Here is a 25,967-nt window from a genome sequence, read left to right on the forward strand (position 1 = left end):
TATATGAAACCTTTTTTTTTTTTTTTTTTTTTTTTGAGACGGAGTCTCACTTTTGTCTCCCAGGCTGGAAAGTGCAATGGCATGATCCGGACTCACTGCAACCTCCGCCTCCCAGGGTTCAAACGATTCTCCTGCCTCAGCCTGTCCAGTAGCTGGGATTACAGCCGCCCGCCACCACGCTTGACTAATTTTTGTATTTTTTGGTAGCAGTAGGGTTTCACCATTGTTGGCCAGGCTGGTCTTGAACTCCTGACCTTAGGTGATCCGCCCGCCTCAGCCTCCCAAAGTGCTGGGATTACAGATGTGAGCCACCGTGCCCGGCCCATATGTGATATCTTTTTAAAAACTCTAACCTCATCTGTGCACTCATTCACTCTTGGTTCATTGCAGACTAGTCTCAGAGCAGCCAAAGGGATCAATTACTAACAGAAGGATGTTGAAATCTCCTGCTATAATTGTGAATTTACTTCTGCTTTCGATTCCATCAGTGTGTGTCATGCATTTTGAAGTTAGGTATGTAAACATTTAGGATTGTTATGTTCTCTTCCATTAACGTCTATAGCATTAAGATAAGAAGTGGCCCTCTTTATTCCTCTTTGTCTACTTGGTCTGCTATCAATATAACTAGCTTTCTTTTGTTTAATGCTAGCATAGTATATCTTTTTCAACCCGTTTTAATGTGTTTGTGTATTCAAATTGTATCACTTGTTGACAGCATATAGTTGGATCTTGCTTTTTTATCTAGTCTGACGGTCTCTTCCTTTTAATTTGGATGTTTTAAAACATTTTCATTAAAGTGATTATGATTGCAGGCCAGACGGTGTGGCTCAGGCCTGTAGTCCCAGCACTTTGGGAGGTTGAGGCCAGCACGCACAACATAGTCAGACCCCCATCTCAAAAAAAAAGAAGTATGGTTGGTATTTGTTTTCTATTTTTCCAAACTGTTATTCAGCTTATGATTCTCATGCTTCAGCCTCCTTTGTTGGCTTATTGACCATACTTCTTGGCTTGTTATTTTTTTAAGCTGTTGCTTTAGGGTTTCTAATATATGTCTTTAACTTATCACCCTAAAGTCTACCTTAAATTAAGAATCTACCACTTTGTGTATAGTATAAGAAGCTTACAAAAGTATACTTCCATTTTATCTTCTAGTTTTGTGCTGTTATCACAAATTTTACTTCTACTTATGTCATAAATGCACAATAAATTATTATTTTTGCTATAAAAAGTTGATTCATTTAAAAAAATTTTTCTTTTTTTTTTTTTTTTTTTTTGTTAAAAAAAAATTTTTTTTAAAATATTTATTTTTTTTTTTTTGAGACAGAGTCTCACTCTGTCACCCTGGAGTGCACTGGTGCAATCTCAGCTCACTGCAACCTTTGCCTCCTGGGTCCCAGGAATTCCATCACAACTTTGCTTAAGTTTCTCTCCTTTCCCCAGATCCTGGACTCTGCTCTGCCTTTAGTCTGAGCCAACATACAAACCCCGTTTATGCCCCTCCTAAGAACAGGCTGACTTTTGGCTGAAACATTCCCTAAGCTTGAATCTGATTTTGCCATTCTCCACTCTTCCTCCCACCTTCCTTCTGCTCTTGTTTGCTCCTCCATATAAAACACAGCCCTTTTCTGCCTCTTGTGAGATGCTTGCAGATCTGATGCTTGGTACTTTCCCCATTGCAATACTCCTTTAGAATAAAGTCACGTCTTACCTGCATCTGAATTTATTTGACAGTATCTAGAAACAGCCTCAGGACAATAACAGTTATTCCCTCGCAGAGGACATCACAACCCGCCTCCTATTCTCAACTCTGATCGTGTCTGCCTCTGCATTCCCAGCTTTCCAGCACTCTGTAGCTTCTCTCAGTATAAAGGCTCTGTGTATGGCTGCTGTGAGCAGGCTGGGACACCTGAAAGGACGGACCCCTGTGAAGAAAAGACTGTGCTATTCATGAACTCCTTTGACATGTCTTTTTTTTTTTTTTTTTTTTGAGACGGAGTTTCACTCTTGTTACCCAGGCTGGAGTGCAATGGCGCGATCTCGGCTCACCGCAACCTCCGCCTCCTGGGTTCAGGCAATTCTCCTGCCTCAGCCTCCTGAGTAGCTGGGATTACAGGCACACGCCACTATGCCCAGCTAATGTTTTGTATTTTTAGTAGAGACGGGGTTTCACCATGTTGACCAGGATGGTCTCGATCTCTTGACCTCATGATCCACCCGCCTCGGCCTCCCAAAGTGCTGGGATTACAGGCTTGAGCCACCGCGCCCGGCTTGACATGTCTTAATACTAATACTGCAATTTGGGGGAAAAGAAAAAATATTTAAAAAAAACAGAAAAGTTATCTTTAAAATCTAAAAATTTAAACCATTGTTTTAAAAGCCTTACACAGGCCGGGTGCCCCGGTAACCCCAGCTACTTAAAATAAAACATTTAATTAAGGAGGGAGGCTGAGGCAGGAGAATGGCTTGAACACAGTAGGTGGAAATTGCATTGAGCCGAGATCACACCACTGCACTCTAGCCTGGCAACAGAGTGAGACTCATCTGAAAACAAAACAAAAAAAGCCTGACATAGTTCACAGCTATCAGCCGACACACTAAGCAAGTATCTGTGAGTGGGCAGAAGGAGCCTTTGCTTTGGAGTGGTTTCTGTAACTCTGTTTACATTAAAAGGGACAGAAGAGTGTAAGACTGTGTTGTTGTTGCCCTGACAAGGTCCCATTCTTTACTATAAAGTGCAATCTTAGTTGTCCTTGAGTTAACTTGAATTGAGGTATTTCTTCTTTTGAAAATACAAACTTTTCTAGTTAGCAGGAGAGGTGGTATTTTCCTGTCTTTTTTGGTGAGGGGTTCAGATGTTACATTACCCCTCATTTCTTCCTTCAGGAGAGGATGGCCTTAGCGTGCTGAAGACTTATTAAATCATCAGCACTCAAAGACCCATTCTTGCAAGCAGTACAGAACACTTCGTCTTGTTCCGTCCTTGATAAAGCCTGCAGATCCCATGCTCTTTCTGTCAAGAAGGTAAGATGGCAAACCCAGGCCATGCCTGAATACCAAGGCATAAAGACAGAAGTAGTATCTGGTATACATGCTTCTAGGAACGTTGGTATTATAATTAATTAGCTCCAAGAAGTACCTTTGCAACTCATTCATATCTTCAACTGTAATTTTCTCAAAGAGCTTGCATAAGTCATGGCACACAGCCACATTGCTCCCAACCTTGATGACGAGAAGAATGGCTCCGAAGATAATCCTCTTCCAGTTGGTTGGACAAATGTTGATACAGTATCAGCACACTTTACAAGTCTTTTTATGTATACCAAACTTATGATTGCTAAGTCAGCATTTAGCCTTCTGGCATAAAACGGAGTGCGCATAAATCTGAAAATCATTTTGTTTGTAGGATCATACATAAAGTATTCTTCCAGAACCTCTTTTTGTGTAAATGGGTATAAACATTCGTCAAATATTTCCAAAGTTCTATCTGCATCTCTTTTCTTGATAAGAAAATATATCTCCAAGGCCACAGATTTTAGTGTCATTTTAAAATGGGGGCAGCTGGCTGTGCTGTCATCAAGGAAAATTGTTGAACATGAACTGAATTTCAAAGAAAAATGCTCAGTATATATATGGTTTGTACCACTGTTTTCTCCTATTTCTTGTGCATCTGTTTGGGATTTCTTTGCTTCAGAAGTGTTGGACTCCAATGCTGTATCATCTGCTTGAGATTTATTTGCTTCTGGATGATCAGAAGGGTTGGACTCCAAAGCCCTATTATGCTGTTCATTTCAGAGGACTCATAGCTCCCAACTGGATGGACATTTCCAGTGGGTTCCAAGCCTTCTTCATCCCACATGTATATTCCATCAGAGCTATCAGATGGAGAGAGTTCAAATGAAGAACCAGCTCTGTAGTCTGTATCCGGTGAAACCAAATTATTCCCAGAAGTATGTTTTGTACATTCACTCCTGTTTTGGCAACTTGGAACCCAAAAATGTCTTGATTTGTGTTTTTTCTTCCATGAGCTATAAGGTGCATTTGTTCTTAAAATTTGACAAAATGGTGTGGAGGTTGCGCTGCCTCCGCCGAGGCCCGGCAGCAGGAGGACTGAAGGTGAAGCTAGGGCCGCCCGTCACATCTCCGCTGTCCCCGGAGCTGCAGATCCCAGCATCGTGTCATCGGCCTGAGGAAGCACTGGACTCCCAAAAATATTTTCTTGAATAGGAAAAATATGTTTACCCACATATTTATCATTTCTGGTGATTCCATGTCTGTGTAGATTCAGATTTCTATCTAGTATGATATCTTTTAAAATCTTTAAAAAAAAGTTTGAGCTATAATTCACATATTTATTCATTCACAATTCATTCATTAAAAATGTACAATTCAGTGGTGTTTAGTATAGTCAAAGAGTTGTACTACGCTCACCATAATCAATTTTAGATTTTTTTTTTCCCAGGCTGGAATGCAGTGGTACATCTTGGCTTACTGCAACCTTCTGGGTTAAAGCGATTCTCCTGCCTCAGCCTCCCCGATAGCTGGGATTACAGGCATGCACCACCATGCTTAGCTAATTTTTGTATCTTTAGTAGAGATAGGGTTTTGCCATGTTGGCCTGGGTTGTCTCAGGTGATCCCCCCACCTCAGCCTGACAAAGTGTTGGGATTATGGGCATGAGCCACTGCACCCAGCCAATTTTAGATTATTTTTAATAACTAACAAAGAAACCATGTGCCTATTAGTCATTCCTAGTTTCCTCCAAATCCCCCAGTCCTAGGTAAACATTTTATGTCTGTAGACTTGAAGTTCTATTAGTTTTAGCTTCATGTATTTTGCAGCTCCGTTATTAGGTGTATAAATGTTTAAGATTATAATGTTTTCTTAATCAACTCTTCATTATGAAATAACTTTTATTATTATAATATTCTTTGCTCTGAAATCTACTTGCGTGATATTATAGCCACTCCAGTTTTCTTTTGACATTAACTCTAGGGAAAGGAAATGAATGTACAGGAATGGAAAATAATTATAATTTACGACATGGGTAAGCTCTAAGTAGCATACATAATCTTGCTAATAGAAACACTGAATATTGATCTATTCTAATTTAAATTACCATGTAATAATATTGGGAAGAATGGATGGGAAGCGTGTGTGTATGTATGCTGAGGAAGGAGCTAAACCTTTGTACTGTATACTGGGAGACTGATAGTGCCTAAATCAGAAAAGCAAAAGTAACCACACATGAGTGTTATTTAACAATCTAGGGGTAAATGTCAAAACCACAGCTAAAATAGGGGTTGGCACACTTTTTCTGCAGTCAGATAGCAAATAGTTTAGCCCATGTGGCCCATATGGTTTTTGTGGCAACTACTCAATTCCCAACACTTTGGGAGGCCAAGGTGGGTGGATAACAAGGTCAGGAGTTCGAGACCAGCCTGATCAACGTGGTGAAACCCCGTGCCTACTAAAATACAAAAAAAAAAAAAAAAAATTAGCTGGGCATGGTGGTGTATGCCTCTAATCCCAGCTACTCAGGAGACCGAGAGAGTAGAATGAATTGCTTGAACCCCGGAGGCGGAGGTTGCAGTGAGCCAAGATCACACCACTGCACTCCAGCCTGGGTGACAGAGCAAGACTCTGTCTCCAAAAAAAGAGAAAGTAGTTGACTCAGAAGCAAGGAAAATAGAGGTAAGGTGGAGCTGGGAAATGCTGTGGTCTCAACAGACCTTATATAACAAACGACTCTATGTAAGTATGTGTTATTTTGCTTAAAATAAAGCCCCTTGCTTGAAGAGACTGAATGGGGAATTCATTACCCATAATTACCCAGGAGAAAACTCAATATCCTAGATAATTAGAGTCTTTGAATTGGTATATTCTGTATTCTTCCATTGCCTTTGGGACATACTGATGAAGGAGTGATGGGATTTTCCCAGCGCTAGAAGGGACAGTTTCTCAGATGCAGTGTTGTAGAGTCTGCAGCAATGGTGGTAATGCAGCAGTGAATAAGGGCACAGAGAAGCCTCCTAACATTTTAGAACCCAGCTTTGGAAACTTTAACTGGAAATGCTGTAAGAACAAGCTGGGTGAACCAGTAAAAGATACTATCATCAATAATACTATCCTCATGGTTGTTATACAACAGAAAATTCCAATTATCTTAAACTTACAGAAGAGTTGACTGAATTGGATCTATTACCGAAACTTGTGGATCTTCCATTTAATCTTTTGACACTAGTGTTACTAAAATTGACTTCACTACTTTCAATCTCTGCTTCTCTTTGCATTCTTTTCCCTAGGCAACTACTCACACCTTTTCTCAGCCTATAGTTTCTGCTAACTTGTAGTGTCTTGAAGGCAGTATGCACCAACTTCCATTAAGGCCTGTCATGACACCTTTGGCCTCTCTAAACACTTAATTTCCTTTTAGACACTGCTTCCATTGCTGTTTCCCAGTTTGGCTTGTCCATGGTTTGGGTGCTTTTTATATTAGGCTGATTCACAAATTGGTCTCACTTTGGTAAGGGGTCAGCCCCAATTCAAACAACTGTGGCTAGTGAGGCAATCACGTAATGGCCATCTAGAGTTGCCTCATCACTTGAAGTCTGTGAGCAGGACAATCTAAGCTCAGACAGTAGATGGAGGAGAGGTTAAATACGGTTAATGACTAGGAGGTGGTACATTTACTGAGGGTAATAATCAAGCTTAAGGGTAGAGAAATTAGGCAATATTTATTTATTTATAAATTTAACAAATTTGACCAAGAAAAAGGTTATGGAACTGGGCAGCATTCTAGACCAAAGATGTTTTACAATGCCCCCACCTCCAAAGTGGTGCTATGTTTATAACCAGAAAACAGGCAAAAGAGGCAACATTTAATTCATTGATCCTGTCAATTGAGAGAGGTCTTTTAATTAAATTTGTATTGTTGCTTTAAAATTTTTTTTTTAAACTTTTAGGTTCGGATACAGGTGCAGATTTCTTATATAGGTAAACTTGTGTCATGGGGTTCACTGTACATATTATTTCATCACCCAGGTACTAAGTCTAGTACCCAATAGTTATTTTTTCTGATCCTGAGGGAGGTCTTTGTAACAAGATTATGTGGGAGAGTAAGAATATGGCGTTAATGATGTAGGGTGGAGTTTTGTGGGAGTGGTATTGCATAAAACCTCATATATGAGAGGAATGCACGATTTTTAAATTACCTTAAAATGTTCTTCTGAGTTAGAGGATTGAGAATGTCAGGAAGTTCAGGGCATCTGGTCACTGAGCATATTTAGATTAAGAGGAAATTGGCTAGGTGTGGTGGCTCACTCACACCTGTAATCCCAGCACTTTGGGAGGCTGAGGGGGCCAATCACTTGAGGCCAGGAGTTCAAGACCAGCCTTGCCAATGTGGTGAAACTTGTCTCTATGACAAAATACAAAAATTAGCCAGGTGTGGTGGTGCATGCCCATAGTTATGCCAGTTACTTGGGAGGCTGAAGCACGGGAATCACTTGAATCTGGCTGCAGATTTTAAAGTAGTTTTCAAAAGAATGACAGCATGGCCATTAACCTAGTAAGAAAGTTGGAAAGAGTGAGATTTCTAGGGTGCTGGCAAGGGCAATAAACCAGAAATTAGGTGCTAGGTCCACTCTCTCTGCCTCTTACACCTGTTGTAAACTGGGCAACTCATTTATAAAATAAAATAGAGATAATCTCAGGACTACCTACTTTATAGATTGTTGGAAGAATCAAATAAGTTAGTATGTGAAACAAGTTAAAGTGCTATGCAAATGTATGATATTATCATGCTGGAAGCCATTTAATTTAATTTCCATGATAATAGTTAAAAACATAGCATTCTGCAAAATCTTTCCTTCCTTGTTGCCTAAAATGCCATTTATATTCACAGTGAACTCTGTAAACTTGTTCTGAAGCTATCAGGATATGTGGTTCAGTTTAATATCTTCAAGAACATTGTTCCTAGCAATGTTGCTGTGAATGCCCTGAAAAGTCCTCTTCCAAATATGAAACAGGCATATGGGTTAAAACTGGGCATGTGATCATCCAAGAGACGACGACTAGTAATAACGCTGCCCTCTTATCAGAAAAGGTTAAACAGGGATGGCCAATCTCAAATTATAAGATATTTGGAACACATCACATTTTGTCAGTCAATCTAATAAAGAAAATAAAGTTTAATTTCCCAAAATTTTATTAAAACTGGACTCTGTCATCAGATATCTTATTGCAAAGATGAAATCTCACCACAGCAGTAAAGTTTGTCGTAATAACAAGCTTTAAACAAATATAAATTCTTTTTGTACTTCTTGAACTCAAGAGGTTTTTATCATTAAAAAAGTGTTTTCTTTTTTCCATGAGTCGTGGACATTTTCCCATAAGAATTTCTGTTCATTAAAATGACTTTTGAGTACCCCATAAATATGTACACCTACTATGTACTGATGAAAATTAAAAAGTTAAAAAACAAAAATGACTTTTGAATCGTTAAGGGAAGAGTATGGGGGCGGGGAGAGGGAATAGGCAATGTTTAGATAAGTGTTTGAAAAATTATAAAAACAATTCTTAGTCCGTTTCTTAAAAATCTTTATTACTTGGTATTCTTTTGGTATATCTTTATTATTTGATATTCTTTTTTTCTAAATCCTCGGTTGTTACTTTGAACCTTATAAGAATGAAAAATAATGACCCAATCAACCACAACAGTTCCACAGCAGATACAAAGCTCAAAGTGAAAGGAAAGTTATATATATTCTATAACATACTTACATACATTTGGCTATGGCTACCTTCGCTGGATATTTTTTGGCTAAATTTCTCCTTTCGTAGCACTTTTGGGTTTAGAAAGTGCTGAGGTAAATGTTAGGAGCAGAAGACGTTTATGGGTACTTCTTTCCAATGGAAAATATTGTTAACAAAACTGAACACGAACAAAGGATTCTAAGTACAGAACCAATTCCATTATCATCCATTATCACTTCTCTTGCAAACCTTCCCCTGGCATTTTTGCATACATATAATTGTCAGTCTTGGAGGGCAATGGAGGTGTAATAGCACTATTTAGTTTTCTGGTTATCTTGGTGAGAGCTGAACAGATGTGTATCCAGTGGTATAGATGTTCAATGACAACATTACCAAATTTCCAGACTTCGGTTCGGGAATGACCTGCATCAAGAAAAAAAGGGTGGATAGTTTTGCACTTTACTATTAAAATTATGAGTTCCAATATTATGATTAAGGTTCATTAGATACGTTTTGAGTTAAAACCAAGCAGAATCTTGTGTAAATATGTAATTACAGAAATATGGATAAATTTTGGTATAGTCATACAATGGAATACTTAACAGCAGTTAAAGAATTAGAGCTATTTGTATTCATGAATAAATCTCAAAATATTCAATACACAAAATAAGTTATAGAATAATATGTACTTTGGGGGCACAAACAGTTTTAAAACCTGAAAGATAGTGTTATATTATTTATGGATTCATTAGCATATAGTAAAAATAAGAAATTATGCATGAAACTAATACCAAATCCTGATAGTATTATCTCTAGGGAAAGAAGAGAAGACAGTGGGATCAAGGAGGGATAGAGATCCTCAGCTGTTCCTATAACGTTTTAGTCTTTAAAAAGTCTAACTCAAACATGACAGTGTCAAGGTTGCTATAGAATATAGCTTCTTAATGACTATACATGTGTTATTCTCTATACTTGTATGTTTGAAATATTTCTTAATTAAAAATTATTTAAAACTATATAGTAACAGCACACCATTATATGTTTTAAGTTTTTAAAATTGAAAACTGTTAAACTGTCATTCATAAAAGTTGCTTTTTCCCAGAAGTCAGTGACTAATATTCAGATCCAATGGAACGACTATAAAGAGTTGAACAAATGTGGGTTCCAATCTTGGCTCTAAACCAATGAGTTTTGTCACTTAATTGCTCTGAGCCTCAGTTTCTTCTTCCATAAACTAAATTGTAAGAATTGTTTTTGTCTTTGAAGAAATAAAAAAACGATCATGGCTCACTGCAGCCTCGACCTCCCAGGCTCAAGTGATCCTCCCACTTCAGCCTTCCAAGTAGCTGGGACCACAGGCTGAGAAAATACATGTGAAGGTCTATCACAGAGGTAGTTGCTCAAAAATCTTAACTACTGGCTGGGTGTGGTGGCTCACATCTATAATCCCAGCACTGTGGCAGGCAGAGGATGACAAATCACTTGAGGTCAGGAATTCGAGACGAGCCTGGCCAACATGGTGAAACCCCATCTCTACTAAAACTACAAAAATTAGCTGGCCATGGTAGCAGGTACCTGTAATCCCAGCTACTCGGGAGGCCGAGGCAGGAGAATCTGCTTGAACCTGGAGGTGGAGATTGCAGTGAACTGAGATCATGCCACTGCACTCCAGCCTAGGCGGTAGAGGGAGACTCTGTCTGAAAAATAAATAAATAAATACCCCCTTTTTTTTTCAGATGCCTCTCACCCACAGGTCTGTTTTATTCATTTTGGTTATTCCTAATGACTGAGTGTCTAACCCAATAAATGTTTGCTGATTTGAATTGAATAAACCATGTAGTTATATAATTGAGTTAAAGATTTATTTATTTTAAATAATAGAGACAGGGTCTTGTTTTTCTTGTTGCTGTTTGTTTTGTTTTGTTTTGAGTCTTGCTCTGCCACCCAAACTGTAGTTCAGTGGTGCCATCTTAGCTCACCGAAACCTCCACCTTCCGGGTTCAAGCAATTCTGCCTCAGCCTCCCCAGTAGCTGGGACTATAGGCGCAGGCCACCACGCCCAGCTAAATTTTGTATTTTTAGTAAAGATGGGGTTTCACTGTGTTGGCCAGGCTGGTCTCAAACTCTGGACCTCATGATCCATCCTGGCTAACACAGTGAAACCCTGTCTCTACTAAAAATACAAAAAATTAGCAAGGCATGGTAGCACGAGCCCGTAGTCCCTGCTACTCGGGAGGCTGAGGCAGGAGAATCACTTGAACCCAGGAGGTGGAGGTTGCAGTGAGCCCAGATTATGCCATTGCACTCCAGCCTGGGTGGCAGGGTGAGACTCCATCTCAAAAAAAAAAAAAAAAAAAAAGTGGATACAGTTTTCTAGAATTCTCAGTTTTAACACACACACACAGGCACACACAAGTTCACACACATGCACACCACCTTGGCATTGCCTTTTCTCAGTCAATTGTAAATGCTCAGTAAATGTTAAATTGAAACATTAAGGAATAATGCATTAGGTTTTTCAAATACTAAAAGTCTTTCCAGATTATAGCTCAGTAACATTAGTGAGAATTACGAATATAAAAAAACCCGATGCTGGTCATGAGATCACATTCAAAATATCTGATTCATCTAATTTTATGGGCAATACTAGGCCAATCGACATACATACTTAAAATATTGAAGGCGCATTTGGGTATAATTCTGTTAGTTTCCTGGAAACCCTGCAAGGTAAAGCTACAGGTTTCCAAAGATTACTTTATCTTAATGTCTCAATGTTATGAAGCTAAATAAAATAAAATTTACCCTAGGACACTTTTTTTTTTTTTTTTTTTTTAAATAAAGAATATAAAGACGGGGTTTCACCGTGTTGATCAGGCTGGTCTTGAACTCCCGACCTCAGGTGATCCGCCTGCCTTGGCATCCAAAGTGCTTGGATTACAAGCGTGAGCCACCACCCCTGGCCCCTAGGACACTCTTAAAGTCCTAATTTTCGGAGACAAAACAGCTTTGCTGCTCCCCTCAGCTTTTCTTCTGCCCTTCCCTAATCCCCATGAAGCGCTCTACTCCTTTGACGCCTGCCACTGTGTTCTTATCTAAACATCCACATGAGCAGACGCCCATCTGCAGCCTTTATTAAGCTAGTCGCCATCTCCATGGTGATTCGACGACACGAGGATGGTGAGCGAGGTCGCTTTCTTTCACAAGACCCTGTTGCTTATTTCCTGTCTCATTGTTACTCAGATAGAAGCCCCAAAAGTGTCTGGGCGATGGTTCCTGTTTCCCTGTCCTTTCCAGAGACTGCTGCGTTAACCATCGGTTCTAAAGATTACTCTAATGAGCCTCCAGCGCTCTGCTGGCTTCCCTGTTAACAGTTGAGCGTTACTGCCCTCCTGTGGTAGATACATGCCGGATCTTTGCAGCTTGGCCCACGAGAGACCCCGTTCACACAGACCTAGTAATATTTTCAAGCAGATATACACTTCTTTTATAACCATAGAAATTATGCTCTTTTTGCTGTGCCTCGAAGAAGTGTATAGTAAATTATCTGAATACATCTTAGCTACAGAGAGTACTGGGTCGACCTTTGAATCTATTTATGGACATTAGTTCAGAAACATGCTATTTTTGTAGGTTCTAGTTTAATCAGACTTTTAATAATATAGTGAATTCATTATGCTAGAAACACGGGGCTATAGTAGGGTATTTCTGAATTAAAGCTCCATTTATGGATGCCTGCTTTTAACACTGGATTAATAAACTTAAATATTTCGGGAATGATGGATAATTGGTATAGACGGGCAAAGCAAAAAGAATGAAGTAAGCTTCAAGTACAAAAGCTAAAATGTAACTGCTCTTTTCAGCAACTAACCCAAGATCAGCTGCATTTTTTGACATTCCTCTCCTTCATTAGTTGTCTTCGTTTTAGTTCTCATTTCTATTGCTTCACATACCCCAAGTCATTCCTTAACGTGACAGCTGCACACACAATGAAGTGAAGGTCCTGCAGGACTAGAAGGGTGTGGGGATGAAATTTTTCTTTTCTTTTTTTTTTGGAGACGGAGTTAACTCTTGTCACCCAGGCTGGAGTGCAATGGCACAATCTCGCCTCACTCACTCTGCTGGGTTCAAGCCATTCCCCTGCCTCAGCCTCTTGAGTAGTTGGGATTACAGGCGCCTGCCACCACAATCTGCTAATTTTTTTGTATTATTAGTAGAGATGGGGTTTCACCATGTTGGTCGGGCTGGTCTTGATCTCCTGACCTCAGGCGAACCACTCCCCTCAGTCTCCCAAAGTGCTGGGATTATGGGCATGAGCCACTGTGCTGGTCGTGCATGCACATTTCAATCAATTTTCTGTAGGCAGGAGAACTATATTTGCTATAGCAATCAGGCACTTGATATGTCATTGTTACTTTAATGTGGTCCAAAGGCACTGTAGAGTACTGCCTCCCAGATTTATCAGGAAAAATATCACTGTTATACGGGGAGTTAAAAACACATTTTTCTTGAGTTATCAAAGTTTGGAAGGAAGTTTGTTCCAGGAGGAATGCTGAGTTCTTGCAGATATATTAGTTTTATTCCCATTGCAAGCATAATTTCTGTACAATATCACATGTAGTGACTTTTTAAATAATGTAGCTATAAATCAAATCATGTGCATATTGAAATCAATACAAATTATCTTCACAAAATTTATAGTTTAATGTAGTGGCCTTCAAACTCTTTTGATCATGTACCTCTATCAGTAACAAACATTGAGCATGGGCCCCAATATATGTATATTTATTTATAAATTATTTATTTTAAAACCCTTTTTTTTAAAAATGGAGTTTCGCTCTGTCGCCAGATTGGAGTGCAGTGGCGAGATCTCACCTCATTGCAACCTCAGCCTCCCAGGTTCAAGCAATTCTCCTGCCTCAGCCTCCCGAGTAATTGGGACTACAGGTATGCGCCAACACGCCCAGCTAATTTTTGTATTTTTAGTAGAGATGAGGTTTCACCTATTTTAAAACATTTTAAACAAAAAACTAGAAGTTAATAATGAGTTTAAACCATTATAAAGAAAAGTCCTTTGGCCGGGTGCAGTAGCTCATGCCTCTAATCCCAACACTTGGGAGGCTGAGGGAGGTGGATCATTTGAGTCCTGGAGTTCAAGACCAGTTTGGGCAACATGGTGAAATCCTGTCTCTACAAAAAATACAAAAATGAGCCAGGCGTGGTAGTGTGGGCCTCTAGTCTCAGCTACTAGGGAGGATCAGGTGAGGGGAGGGATGATCAATCACCCTAGCCTGAGATGGAGAGGTTGCAGTAAGCCAAGATCATGCCACGGTACTTCAGCCTGGGTGAGAATGAGACCCTATCAAAAACAAAAGAAGAGAGAGAGAGAGAGAGAGAAATAGAAAGAAAGAGTCCTTTGGTATTTTTCTTTCTTTTTTTTGTCTTTGAATGTCTCAATAGAGTCATCTTTGATATTTTTCTTGGACCCCAGAGATAGTTTTTTTAAAACCTTCTGGGGTGCTTATACTTAACTTTGGAGATCACCAAGTTAAAACATGAAAATTGAGCAGATAATGCTTTTCTAAATGATTACATGCATTCAATATTGCTACATCTGAAATTCCTACTAAGACTAATATAAAGGAAAAGAAAGAAGAAAAGAAAAAGATATAAGGGCCAGGCATGGTGGCTCATGCCTGTAATCCCAGCTTACTCAGGAGGTTGAGGCAGGAGAATCATCTAAACCCCGGAGTTCGAGGCTACAGTAAGCCATGATTGCACCACTGCACTCCACCCTGGGTGACAGAGAGACCCTGCCTCTATAATTGATTAAGAAGACATAAAACACAACAATGGAAAGATCAGGAAAAAAGAAACACCAATATTTCATTCCTACTCCTGTCTCTTCAAAGTTCCAACAACTTCCTCTCCCAACTTCCTCTCCTATTCTCACTCTGGCTAACTCTGCTTTCAGCTTTCCTATAAGATTGAAGCAATCAGAAGGCAACTTCCTTAGACTCCCACCAGCACACCCACCCACTAACTCTAATATGCACCCATGTCCTCTGTCCTCCTGCTGTCTTAAGCCAATTCCTCCCTTGGTGTGGTAGATCTAGGGTAGGCAAATAATTCACTGTTCAAATTGGTACACCTGAAAGAGAAAGAGGACGCTCACTGAGCAAGTCACCAGGACAACAAGCAAAGACTTGGGCTGTTCCAAGGTAAATGTAGGATGTATGGTTACTCTAACATCAGCCCATTCTCTCTCACGTGTCTGAGGACATTGCTTCAGGAATTCTTCTCTATCTTCAACATTGTCAACTTGTTGCTTTCTGCATGATTTCCCATCAAAAGCAAACCTGTTATTACTTCTCCGATCTCGGAAACGAAACGAAACCTTTACCCCATTTCGTCCTCCGGTTACCACACCATTGCTTTTCTCCCCTTTGTGGCAAAACATTCAAAATTGTCTACTCAGTCTTCCCACCCAGGAGACTTTCCTCCCTTTTCCAATCATCTATTCACCAGTGAATCTCAATTTTATGGCTGGTCGCGGTGGCTCACGCCTGTAATTCCAGCACTTTGGGAGGCCAAGGAGGGTGGATCACGAGGTCAGGAGATCGAGACCATCCTGGCCAACATGGTAAAACCCCATCTCTATTATTAAAAAATATATTAAAAAAAAAAAAGAGGCCGGGCGCGGTGGCTCAAGCCTGTAATCCCAGCACTTTGGGAGGCCGAGGCGGGTGGATCACGAGGTCAAGAGATCGAGACCATCCTGGTCAACATGGTGAAACCCCGTCTCCACTAAAAATACAAAAAATTAGCTGGGCATGGTGGCGCGTGCCTGTAATCCCAGCTACTCAGGAGGCTGAGGCAGGAGAATTGCCTGAACCCAGGAGGCGGAGGTTGCGGTGAGCCGAGATCGCGCCATTGCACTCCAGCCTGGGTAACATGAGTGAAACTCCGTCTCAAAAAAAAAAAAAAAAAAGAAAAAAGGAATCTCAAATTTATATCTCCAGCTTAGACCTTTCTCCAAAACTCCACATTTATTTACCCACCTACATATTCACATCTCTACTTCAGTATCTAATAGATTTCTCAAACTCAGCATGTCAAAATCTGAAACTTCATCTCCCTCTCAACCAATGCCTGCTCCACCTACAGTGTTCTCCATCTCAGCTGATGGTAACTCCATCCTTCCAAACCATGGAGTCAACCTTGGCTCCTGTGTTTCTTTCTCATTCCACCCTCAAACTGTCAGGATATATTTTGGTTTTGCCTTTCAAATATATATAATATGACCACTTTTCACCATTTCCACTGGTCCCATCCTCATCTCTCATCTGGATTCCTGCAATAGCTCCTCTAGTTGGTCTCTCTGCATCTCTTCTTGACCTCCAAAGTGCCTTCTCATGACGGTAGCAGGGCGAACCTTTTAAAATATGGGTCATATCATTCCTCTGCTTAAAACCTTGCAAGGCTGTACTTCACTGGGCATTGTGGCTCATGCCTGTAATCCCAGCACTTTGGAGGACAAGGCAGGAGGTTCGCCATAAGCTATAAAAGTCAAGACGTTATGATGGTCTTCAATACCCTAATTGATTCAGTCCTCCATTACCTCCTGAACATCTCCTTACTTACCTCCTATTCTGTGACCCTGCTACTGACACACTGACCCCTTTGTTGCTATTTGAACAACTGGTTGTTCCTGCCTTAGGGTCTTTACATTGGCTGTTTTTTCTGTTTGGAATAATCTTTTTCTTTTTGTTCTTTTTTATTTTCTTATGATACGATATCATCAAGCAACACCTGGAATACTCCTCCAGTCATTCATATGGCTGATTCCTCTGCTTCCTTCAAGTCTTTGCTTAAGTCTCACCTCCCTGATAAGGTCTACGTGACTACTCTATTTAAATTTGCAGCCTGTGCCTCCTCCCTGCCTCCCACCTGTGCATCCACTGCCTTACTCTACTTTGCATTTTTGCACCATAGCACTTATTTTCTACCATAGTATATAATTTATTATGTTTATTGCTTATTCTTTGCTCTCCCCTTTAGAACGTAAGCTTCTTGAGGGCAGGGGTCTCAGTCTATGTTGTTCACTATTATACCCTAGGAACCTAGAACAGGACCTGGCACATGGATAGCACTGAGATAATTTTAGTTGAGTGAAAGACAAAAACAACAAAATTTGAGAAGTATAATGCAGATGAAGAAGTGGTAGCAGACAGGAGAAAAGTGGAATCCTAAATCGGTAGTGGAGAAAGCCTAGAACCAACCTTCTGTATATCTCAGAATCCTCAAAGGGTTCAGAAAGGTTTGTTGAAACTGTTTAGGAAAGAGTTAGGAGAGAAAATATTTTGAAGACTGAATCTAGAAGATTGCTTTTTTATTTAACCCCAAATTATAAATATAACTACATTGAGAGGATGGGGTAAGAGAATGGTAGTATAACAGAGCTAAATCTTCATTTATAACAAGAGGAAATTTATTGATTAGATTTAAAATTGATGAATCAAAAGATAGCAATATGTGCACAATAGAAATAGATGTGCAAATGCCAAGAAGAAGCAGTGAAAGAACAAAAATGATTGCCTCTGGCAAGGCGAACTGAAGAAAATGAAAGAAGATATGGGCTAGTGACTCTTTTTAGGCTTTTAGTTCTGTGTGACCTTTTCAAGTACTTGAATTAAAAAAAAAACATAAGACTGGGTGCAGTGGATCACGCCTGTAATCCTAGCACTTTGGGAGGCCGAGGCAGGGGGATCACCTGAGGTCGGGAGTTTGAGACCAGTCTGACCAATATGGAGAAACCCTGTCTCTACTAAAAATACAAAATTAGCCAGGCGTGGTGGTGCATGCCTGTAATCCCAGCTACTCAAGAGGCTGAGGCAGGAGAATCTCTTGAACCGGGAAGGTGGAGGTTGCAGTGAGCTGAGATTGGGCCACTGCACTCCAGCCTGGGTGACAGAGCAAGAGTCCATCTCAAAAAAAAAACAAAACAAAAAAACTTTCAGGATAAAAGACAGTTTTAACATCCACTAAAATTTAAAAAAAAAAAAAAAAAGGTGTCAAGTTAAATAGAAAAATGTTTGTTTTTTTTTTTTTCTTTTTCAAATGAAATCTTGCTTTGTTGCCCAGGCTGGAGTGCAGTGGTGCAATCTCGGCTCACTGCAACCTCAGGCTCCCGGGTTCAATCAAGCCATCCTCCTGCCTCAGCCTCCTGAGTAGCTGGGATTACAGGCATATATCACAATGCTGGGCTAATTTTTCTGTGTATTTTTAGCAGAGAGAGGGTTTCACTGTGTTGGCCAGCTGGTCTTGAACTTCTGACCTCAAGTGATTCGTCCACCTCAGCCTCCCAAAGTGCTGGGATTACAGGCGTGAGCCACCATGCCCGACTAGAAAAATGTTCTTATTAAACTGATTTTTTTTCTAGAGACGATGTCCACTATGTTGCCCAGGCTGCAGTACAGTGTTATTCACAGGCACCATCACTGTGCACTACAGCCTTGAGCTTCTGGTCCCAAGAAATCCTTGTGCCTCAGCTTCCCAAGTAGCTGGGACCACAGGTGCATGCCACCATGTTCCACTTCTCATCAAGCTCATTTTTAAAAGTCTTTAATCAGATATCAAAGTAACAGTGATGTTATCTATACATGTAAAACTGTGTTTAGTTGCTTCTCTTAATAATTACTGTTAGAAAACTTCAAAATTTAAATCACAAGAAGTGATAAGAAACATAAAGAGAATGGCTGGTTTGATTTTCTTTTTTCCTCTGAATAACTTGGAACTCAAAAGGCAGGGATTTTGCATGCATGGGAAATAGGTCTAGCATCCAGGCCTGAGAGTTTTATCCAGAACAGAGTGTTATACCCTTCTCCTGTGCATTGTGTGGGTACTTGTCTGATATCGTAGCTCGTAACTAAAAGGGCTTTTTAAGGGGCTCCTGCCAGGACAAAGGAAATCTGTTCTCAAGATGAAATGATATTTCCTCCTCCACGGCCTAAAATCTGTCAGCAACTTGTACATAAATGGCACACTCTTAGCTCTCCGTTAAACCCAAGTCTAGCTAAGATGGCAAGTTTTTTCCTATAAGAAGGAGCCAACAAATCCTATTCAAGATGACTAAGTCCAAAAAGACAACAGAGAACTCTAATTGAATCCAAACCAATGTTAGCATATAGAAGGTTTACATGAATAAGACAGAACAATGTTCTTGGCATCTGGTTGTCCATTTTGGCTTGACCCATTTAAAAGAAACAGGCACATCCTCAGAGTTGCAGATTCAGTGTTGTATTCCTACTTGCTATTTCTGGATGGTTGGTGAACTCATTACACCAAGGTTCCTGTCAGGTCCTTAGCTAGGCAGTGGGGAGTTAAAGAATGAGTCATATCCCATTTCTGTAATGGAGTTGGGGGAGCATGGCACTCATGAGAGCCACCATGGTGGTGGCAGTAGCAATTAGGGAAGGATCTCCCAGGGAAGGTGAATTTTGAAGATAGAAGATAAAAGTTAATCAGGACTGTGAGTCCAGCAGTCCTCCCCTGCTGATGGGAAGGCACCTTCCTTCATTTTCACCCTTAGAGGATCATGGTGTGATTTTATTGAGGAAGCTAGTGGGTTTCTTTACAGATGGTGACAGTATTGAGGCTCTGGCTGCTTTGGCAGAGTTGGAGCTCTAGGACCCCTGTAGGAGAAGTGGAGGGCCTGGGGCACTCCTGTTAAGACCAATGTCTGTGGACTTCTAATCACTTGGATTTAGAGGAGGAGATATGGTCACCTGGTAGAGACACAGGTTCTAGACAGAAAAGTGATTCTGGTTACACTTGCAATGAGGGACAGCTCTTCTTGCTTCTGGGTCTAAGAACATTTCCAAGCAGGCAACATCTGTCTAAAACTCCTGGGAGGGAGATATGGAACAGATATGGGGCACCCTGAACCACCAGGTAAGGCTGGCAACAGAGGTCCAAAGTGGAATGGGGAGAATAGGTCCTTGAGAGGGTGGTCAAGTCATGAATCTCCAAGTAGAAGAGACCAATTACTAGGGGTATCTTAGGCAAAGTGACAGAGAATAGCAGACTATTGATGTACTACTGCATACACAGCTGTCTGCGAGTGCTCACTGGAGTCACAGGGTCCTCCACAGGGAGTACATCAGCAGCACTCACCTGCAATGGCATAGACTTGGGAGTTCAGGCCTGCTCAACAAAGCTACCCAATGTTTCTTCATAGTAACTCAATCAAAAGGCAGGACACAACTGCCTAGAGTTCCATCCGTATAATAATAACAATAATAATAAAACCTCCTTTTCTTTGTTCCTGTTTTTGAGACAGGGTTTCATTCTGTTGCCCAGGCTGGAGTGCAGTGGCATGATCACATTTCACAGCAGCCTCAACCTCCCCGGCTCAAGTGATCTCCCACCTCAGCCTCTGAGTAGCTGGGATTACAGATATGCATCACTACGCCCAGTTAGTTTCTGTTTTTGTTTTTGTTTTTTTGAGACAGTCTTACTCTGTCCCTCACTGCTGGAGTGCAGTGACACAATCTCGGCTCACTGCAACCTCCGCCTCTCGGGTTAAGCGATTCTCCTGTCTCAGCCTTAGGAGCAACTGGGACTACAGGCGCGTACCAGCATGCCCAGCTGATTTTTGTGCTTTTAGTAGAGTCAAGGTTTCACCACATTGGCCAGGCTGGTCTCAAACTCCTGAGTCGTGATCCACCCGCCTTGGCCTCTCAAAGTGCTGGGATTACAGGCGTGAGCCACCGCGCCCGGCCAGTTTTTGTATTTTTTTTGTAGAGACAAGATTTTGCCATGTTGTCCGTGCCAGTCTCCAACTTCTGGGCTCAAGCAATCTGCCCACCTTGGCCTCCCAAAGTGTCGGGATTACAGGTGTGAGCCATTGTGCCTGGCCAAAAATACCCTTTTCTTGAACTAAGATGAAGTGGGAGTGAGAATACTGGCAGCAGAAGCCCTAAGAAAGTATGGGTGCATTACCAGACCTAATTCTACCCTTTCAGTAACATCAGTAGTTTGGAAGGCTTGGTGTGTTAGGAGCTAAGCTATATGGTCTAGCAGTCTCTGCCTGTCACCGGCTGAATCTACAGATAGCATTAGTGACTTTTCTTTCTGGGTAGATTCGTGGAGAAGTGCCCTTACTTAAAGCTGCTGGACCAGGTAAACTCCAAGCAGCAGATTGCCCTGGCAGAAGACCCCTCTCCTTCTGGCAAGCAGAAAGGCACCCCAAAGAATTGCTCTCCCTTCCCCTACGCAGGAAGCTTAGAATTTCCTGATATAACTCCATCTGAAGGAGAGAGGGTTGGTATCTGGGTGACCTACGAACTTTCTTGATTGCTGCGAAGACTGGTAACACTAAGGGCTCGGCGGTGGTGACTGGGGGCTGTTTTTCTGGCTGAATCCTGCTCCGTTAACTGCAGTTAGTATTTATTCCACCAGAGGGCACTGTTGGAAAGCAGAAAGTGATGGGGAGCGTTGGTCAAGGCTGCTCAGGAATCAGGTAGGACAGTTCCCTGTAAATCCAGAAACCCTTCCGCCTTGGTCTGGAGCCTCCACAGATAGTAGGAGACCGGGAAGAGGAGGAAAGGGATAGGTTTAGTGAACAATTTCTACAGAGCCATTTTCCCAATTATAATTATTTTGCATAAGTAACAAAGAAGAAACAGAATTTAAATGAATACCTCGTCATAGCCTGAGGCCTCTGGTGGGAGAATATGGGTCAGCGGAGGACCTTGGGCCTCTGTGTATTTACTCTCATATGTGGCCTATTCCCTGTGGTCAAAGAGCTAATCACCTTCTCCAACACGAGTGCCTCACTGCTCTCCGTTCTTGGTGATTCTCCTCCTTGAAAAAGTCTTTTATTTTCCTTGGTTATTTATTGAAGCTTAAAGATAGGCTTTTTGCTTAACATTTCTATTCTCATTGTAGCCCTATTTGCATTTTAAAAAATAAATAGTGCACGTGTAGTCAATGAGTGATAGATGTGCTTTTGAATTCTCGTGTATGGCACAGCCAGTGACTTCGGAGAATATGCAATAGATTATAGCGTCCCTCCTAGAAGAATTACAACTATTTTCTCCTAAAAACTGAATTTATGAGCTCCTTCCTTTATCCTAATAAAAATCTGTTAATCACAACTGTGTTTTGTTGCTGTTGGTATAGATTTAGGCTGTAATTAAGTGGAAATTTACCTCTGATACATTCATTGATAAGCTGTACATTAACTTCCACATGCTTGGCAGTTGGATCAAAGGCACAAATATTGCCGACTAAATATCTGTTAACATACTGTGAACAAAGAACAAAAGAAAAGTTATGGGATCACCAGCAAGCAGAAATACAGTTCGACAGCTTACATAATTCCACTTATATAGATTTTAAAATAGGCAAAACCAACCGATGATGTTTGAAGTCAAAATGATGGTTACCCGTGGCTGGGCGCCGTGGCTCACATGCCTGTAATCCCAGCACTTTGGGAGGCCGAGGTGGGTGGATCACCTGAGATCAGGAGTTTGGAGACCAGCCTGGCCAACATGGTGTAACCCTGTTTCAACTAAAAATACAAAAAATTAGCCCGGCATGGTGGCACACGCCTGTAATCCCAGCTACTCGGGAGGCTGAGGCAGGAGAATCGCTTGAACCCAGGAGGCAGAGATTGCAGTGAGCCGAGATCGCACCATTGCACTCCAGCTTGGGCAACAAGAGCAAAACTCCATCTCAAACAAATAAACCAAAAAAAAAAAGAGATGATGGTTACTCTTTGGGTGGGTAGCGTGAAGGGTTGATGAGGAAGGGTACAAAGGAGAGCTTTTGGGATTCCACAGATGTTCTATTTCTTGATCCAGGTCTGGTTACATGAATGTGTTCCACTTTGTGAAAATTCTTGCATTTATATTCTTATGATTTATGCAATTATAATTTGTACAGCTAAATTTGTGTAGGCGATTCTTCAATTTAAAAGGTGCTTAAAGAAAATCTTACAAATTTACACTTATCCCAACTTCCAAGGTCACTTGAAAATTCCAACTCTGGATGAAAGAACAAGATAACCGCCTTCAGGACATCATACACTAGTTCCATGTTGGCTTCCAACTCCGCGGACTTGCTGTCTTGAGGAGAATTTGGGTTTGCTAGAGGAGTAATGCCATAGAGCAACAGTGACACAAATTCCATGGGATTGAGTAGCTGGATGCTTTCCTGTAGCTCGAGCAGCATGATTCGGAAGAAGAGAATTCCTGCCCGCTGGACTTCCCCGACATTTTCAATCTCTGGAATAGCAAAATGACAGCTCACATTGCTGTTCAGTCACATGCATTACTTTTTTCATTGGATTCTGAACATATTAAACTTTTTTTTCAAGAAAAGAAGACAATATCCTTTGGTTTTAAACAATCTTAGCTTCTCTAGCCATGAAATCAAAAGAAAGAAATAAAATTACTGCTGGTGAAGCTCATAGGAAGAGGCTTTGAGAAAAGGCAAACACTTGGGTTCTAGAGTTAGACCCTGGTTTGAACACATGCTGGCCCTCTTATTAGTCTATTGTCTCTCTGAATATCCTTTTTCAGATATTCAGAAAATGAGAATGGGTTTAATCCCTACTTCCTTGGTTAGCTGTGAGAATTAGATAAGATGAAATGTGTAAAAGTGCTTAGTTGCAGGCGTTACACATAGTGAACACTCAGGAGAATGAATTTTCTCCTTTCTTCTTATCCCACTCTGTGACACAGTTTCAAATCTTTTGGCTTCATCCCACAGAGTGTTACTCTTCTAATTCTATTCACTTCATCATAGGAAGCCAAAGGTTTCCATGCCTTCTTCTTCCCTCCCTCTCCAAGCTGGCATTGCACTGAAAGTAGCCTAGTGGATGTGGAATCACAAAAACTGGAGTCTAGTCTTGGCTCTGCCACCAGCTTGCTATTGGACCTTAGATAGTCCACTTTACTTTTACAGGCTTTAGCATCTTTATCTGTAAAACAAGATGTTCTGTTCAGTTGTGTGTAACATAGTGGGAAGAGCACCTAAACCTGGGTTCAAATCCAGCCCTCACCATTTCTTGGCTGTGTGATGTGGGGCAAGTTGCTTACTTTCCTCACCTGTAAATGGGGTATCACTTTTTTTTTGGGACGGAGTTTCACTGTTGTTGCCCAGACTGGAGTGCAATGGCACGATCTTGGCTCACCGCAACCTCCGCCTCCTGGGTTCAAGCAATTCTCCTGCCTTAGCCTCCCGAGTAGCTGAGACTACAGGCACGCACCATCATGCCCAGCTTATTTTTGTATTTTTAGTAGAGACGAGGTTTCACCTTGTTGACCAGGATGGTCTCAATCTCTTGACCTTGTGATCCACCCGCCTCGGCCTCCCAAAGTGCTGGGATTATAGGCGTGAGCCACCGCGCCCGGCCATGGGGTATCACTATTAACCTCATAGGGTTATGGTAAGGATTAAATAAAATAATATCTGAGACACACAATGGAGGCATTTAATAATTGCTAGTTCTAGCTTGCCTTTATGAGCCCTTCCAGTTCTAAAACTACATGGTTCTAACCAAGAGAATGTGATTCCAGGCTCTTTCCTTGAATTTGTAGATGTTACTCATCAGCACAAGACTGCATAAGGGAATTCCTTTTACATGGAAAGATCTGTATATTGTAATAATTCATTTTAGAAAATGCATATTTCATCGCACTGCCTGTGATTTCCCCAAAACCTATTTATTAAACCTGTGAATTTAGACTGATGCCACATGAAAAATACCTAAGATATATTTTTTCTCTATCTCTCCAGAGAACTCGCCAAGTATTTCATAGCAAGCCATTTGAACCACTTTTGTCATTTTCTGCAGATCTTTATATTCTTGATACAACAACATCTTATTTCGGCCAATGTTAAAATCGAGGACTCCCAGAGCCTCTCCTGTTCTTTCACGAAGTGGAACTACTATGTGGGTTTCTCCACAGGCGGAGGCCACTACGACTTCTGAACTGTCTGTACATTTGAAGAGGAAATCTCTGAAACCAGAACCAAATAAGCACAAGGATGTTAAATATCTGCCTGTTCACATAGTTCCACCCAAACATATTGAATTACTCCCTTTTGTGCCTACCTCACTTCCACCACCCCAGCCCTTCTTACTGTTTTATCTGCCTGAAAAGAATTCTAGCCCTTGATTTCATGTGCCTGTCAGTCTGCTCACTCACGTCTCTGCTTAAACATCCCTCTCAGCAGAGAAGCCTTTCCTGACCACCCAATCTCAAGTAGCAAGCAGCGCCCAAGCCACCCTCCATCATGATACTCTGCTTCGTTGTTTTTACTTATCTGAAGATGTTCATTTTTTTTTTGTTTACTTATTGTCCATTATGCTTTGGTTGAATGCCAGCAGAAATGATGAGTGTGTTAGGTCGGGTTCCCTAGAAGCAGAGCCTGAGACAGGGATGCTTATGCAGGTGATTTATTGAGCAAGTGTTCGCTGGAGAAATCTGTGAGAGGGCCTGAGGGAAGCAGGATACAGAAGGGAGAGAAGCTAAGTAAGAATGTAATTTCACATGAAGTCTAGCCTCCGCCTCATTCCAAGGGGAGCTCTGGAAGGTCAAGTGTACCAAAGAATCTGTCCCACCTTGAGGCAAAGGGAGGGGTCTTTTGTATCCTAGCACTAGTGAGTCATTGGCTGTAAGCTGCTCTGGGTGTGTGTGGGCAGTTTGGGTTGGGGGAGTGTTTACACAGCTCTTAGGTGAAGGGCTCTAATCGCTCAAGGGCACTCCTCCAGAGAAAGTTATGGTGTGAGCCATTACTTGCAGCAGTGCCTACAGCAGCTGGTAAAAAGCATTTTGGGGATCTGGGTAGAGCATCTATAGCATCTGCCTCAGTGAGAGACTTGAGATTTTCATGGAAATGTAGTGGCTGCTTCTTTCTCTTGGTGAGGCACAGACACACCTCTTTTTCTTTCTTTTCCCTTTCCCCATCTACATTAATTTTGATATGCTATTTCTTTAAGGTATTTGTAAAAAATTGGTACTTTGCATAGCCTCAAAAACACATTTATAGTTTGTAATATCAATCCCACAGCCACAGTTAAGATTATGTCCTTCTTCTGCCATCCCCGCCCCTTGCTGCTGCTGATCCACCACTTTGTGTTGTGTCTTGATGATTGCCATAGTAATAATGCATCATACTAAGCTTTCCAGGCACAACAATAG

At 41.2% G+C, this 25,967-nt stretch overlaps 1 protein-coding gene and 1 long non-coding RNA gene across 2 annotated transcripts in view; one reads left to right on the forward strand and one right to left on the reverse strand.

Moving 5' to 3' along the window:
- The first annotated feature begins 3,251 nt into the window (after positions 1 to 3,251).
- On the forward strand, positions 3,252 to 11,787 carry LOC116552585. Its single transcript, XR_004269456.1, has 3 exons — positions 3,252 to 3,781; positions 7,142 to 7,152; positions 11,777 to 11,787. It is a non-coding gene; the product is annotated as an uncharacterized LOC116552585 (long non-coding RNA).
- Positions 8,582 to 25,967, reverse strand: part of EFCAB5 (EF-hand calcium binding domain 5) — a 133,828-nt gene continuing 116,442 nt past the window's right edge. The window contains exons 20-23 of the mRNA XM_032279329.1: positions 24,529 to 24,782; positions 22,756 to 23,042; positions 21,966 to 22,062; positions 8,582 to 9,177 (exon numbers count right to left, since the gene is read on the reverse strand). Of these exons, the coding sequence (XP_032135220.1) occupies positions 8,987 to 9,177; positions 21,966 to 22,062; positions 22,756 to 23,042; positions 24,529 to 24,782 (829 nt within the window). The 3' untranslated portion in view covers positions 8,582 to 8,986. The remainder of the gene's footprint in view (positions 9,178 to 21,965; positions 22,063 to 22,755; positions 23,043 to 24,528; positions 24,783 to 25,967) is intronic.

The sequence above is a fragment of the Sapajus apella genome, unplaced genomic scaffold (genome assembly GCF_009761245.1).
Source record: "Sapajus apella isolate SASKATOON/1434 unplaced genomic scaffold, GSC_monkey_1.0 scaffold12, whole genome shotgun sequence".
Classification (NCBI taxonomy): Eukaryota; Metazoa; Chordata; class Mammalia; order Primates; family Cebidae; genus Sapajus; species Sapajus apella.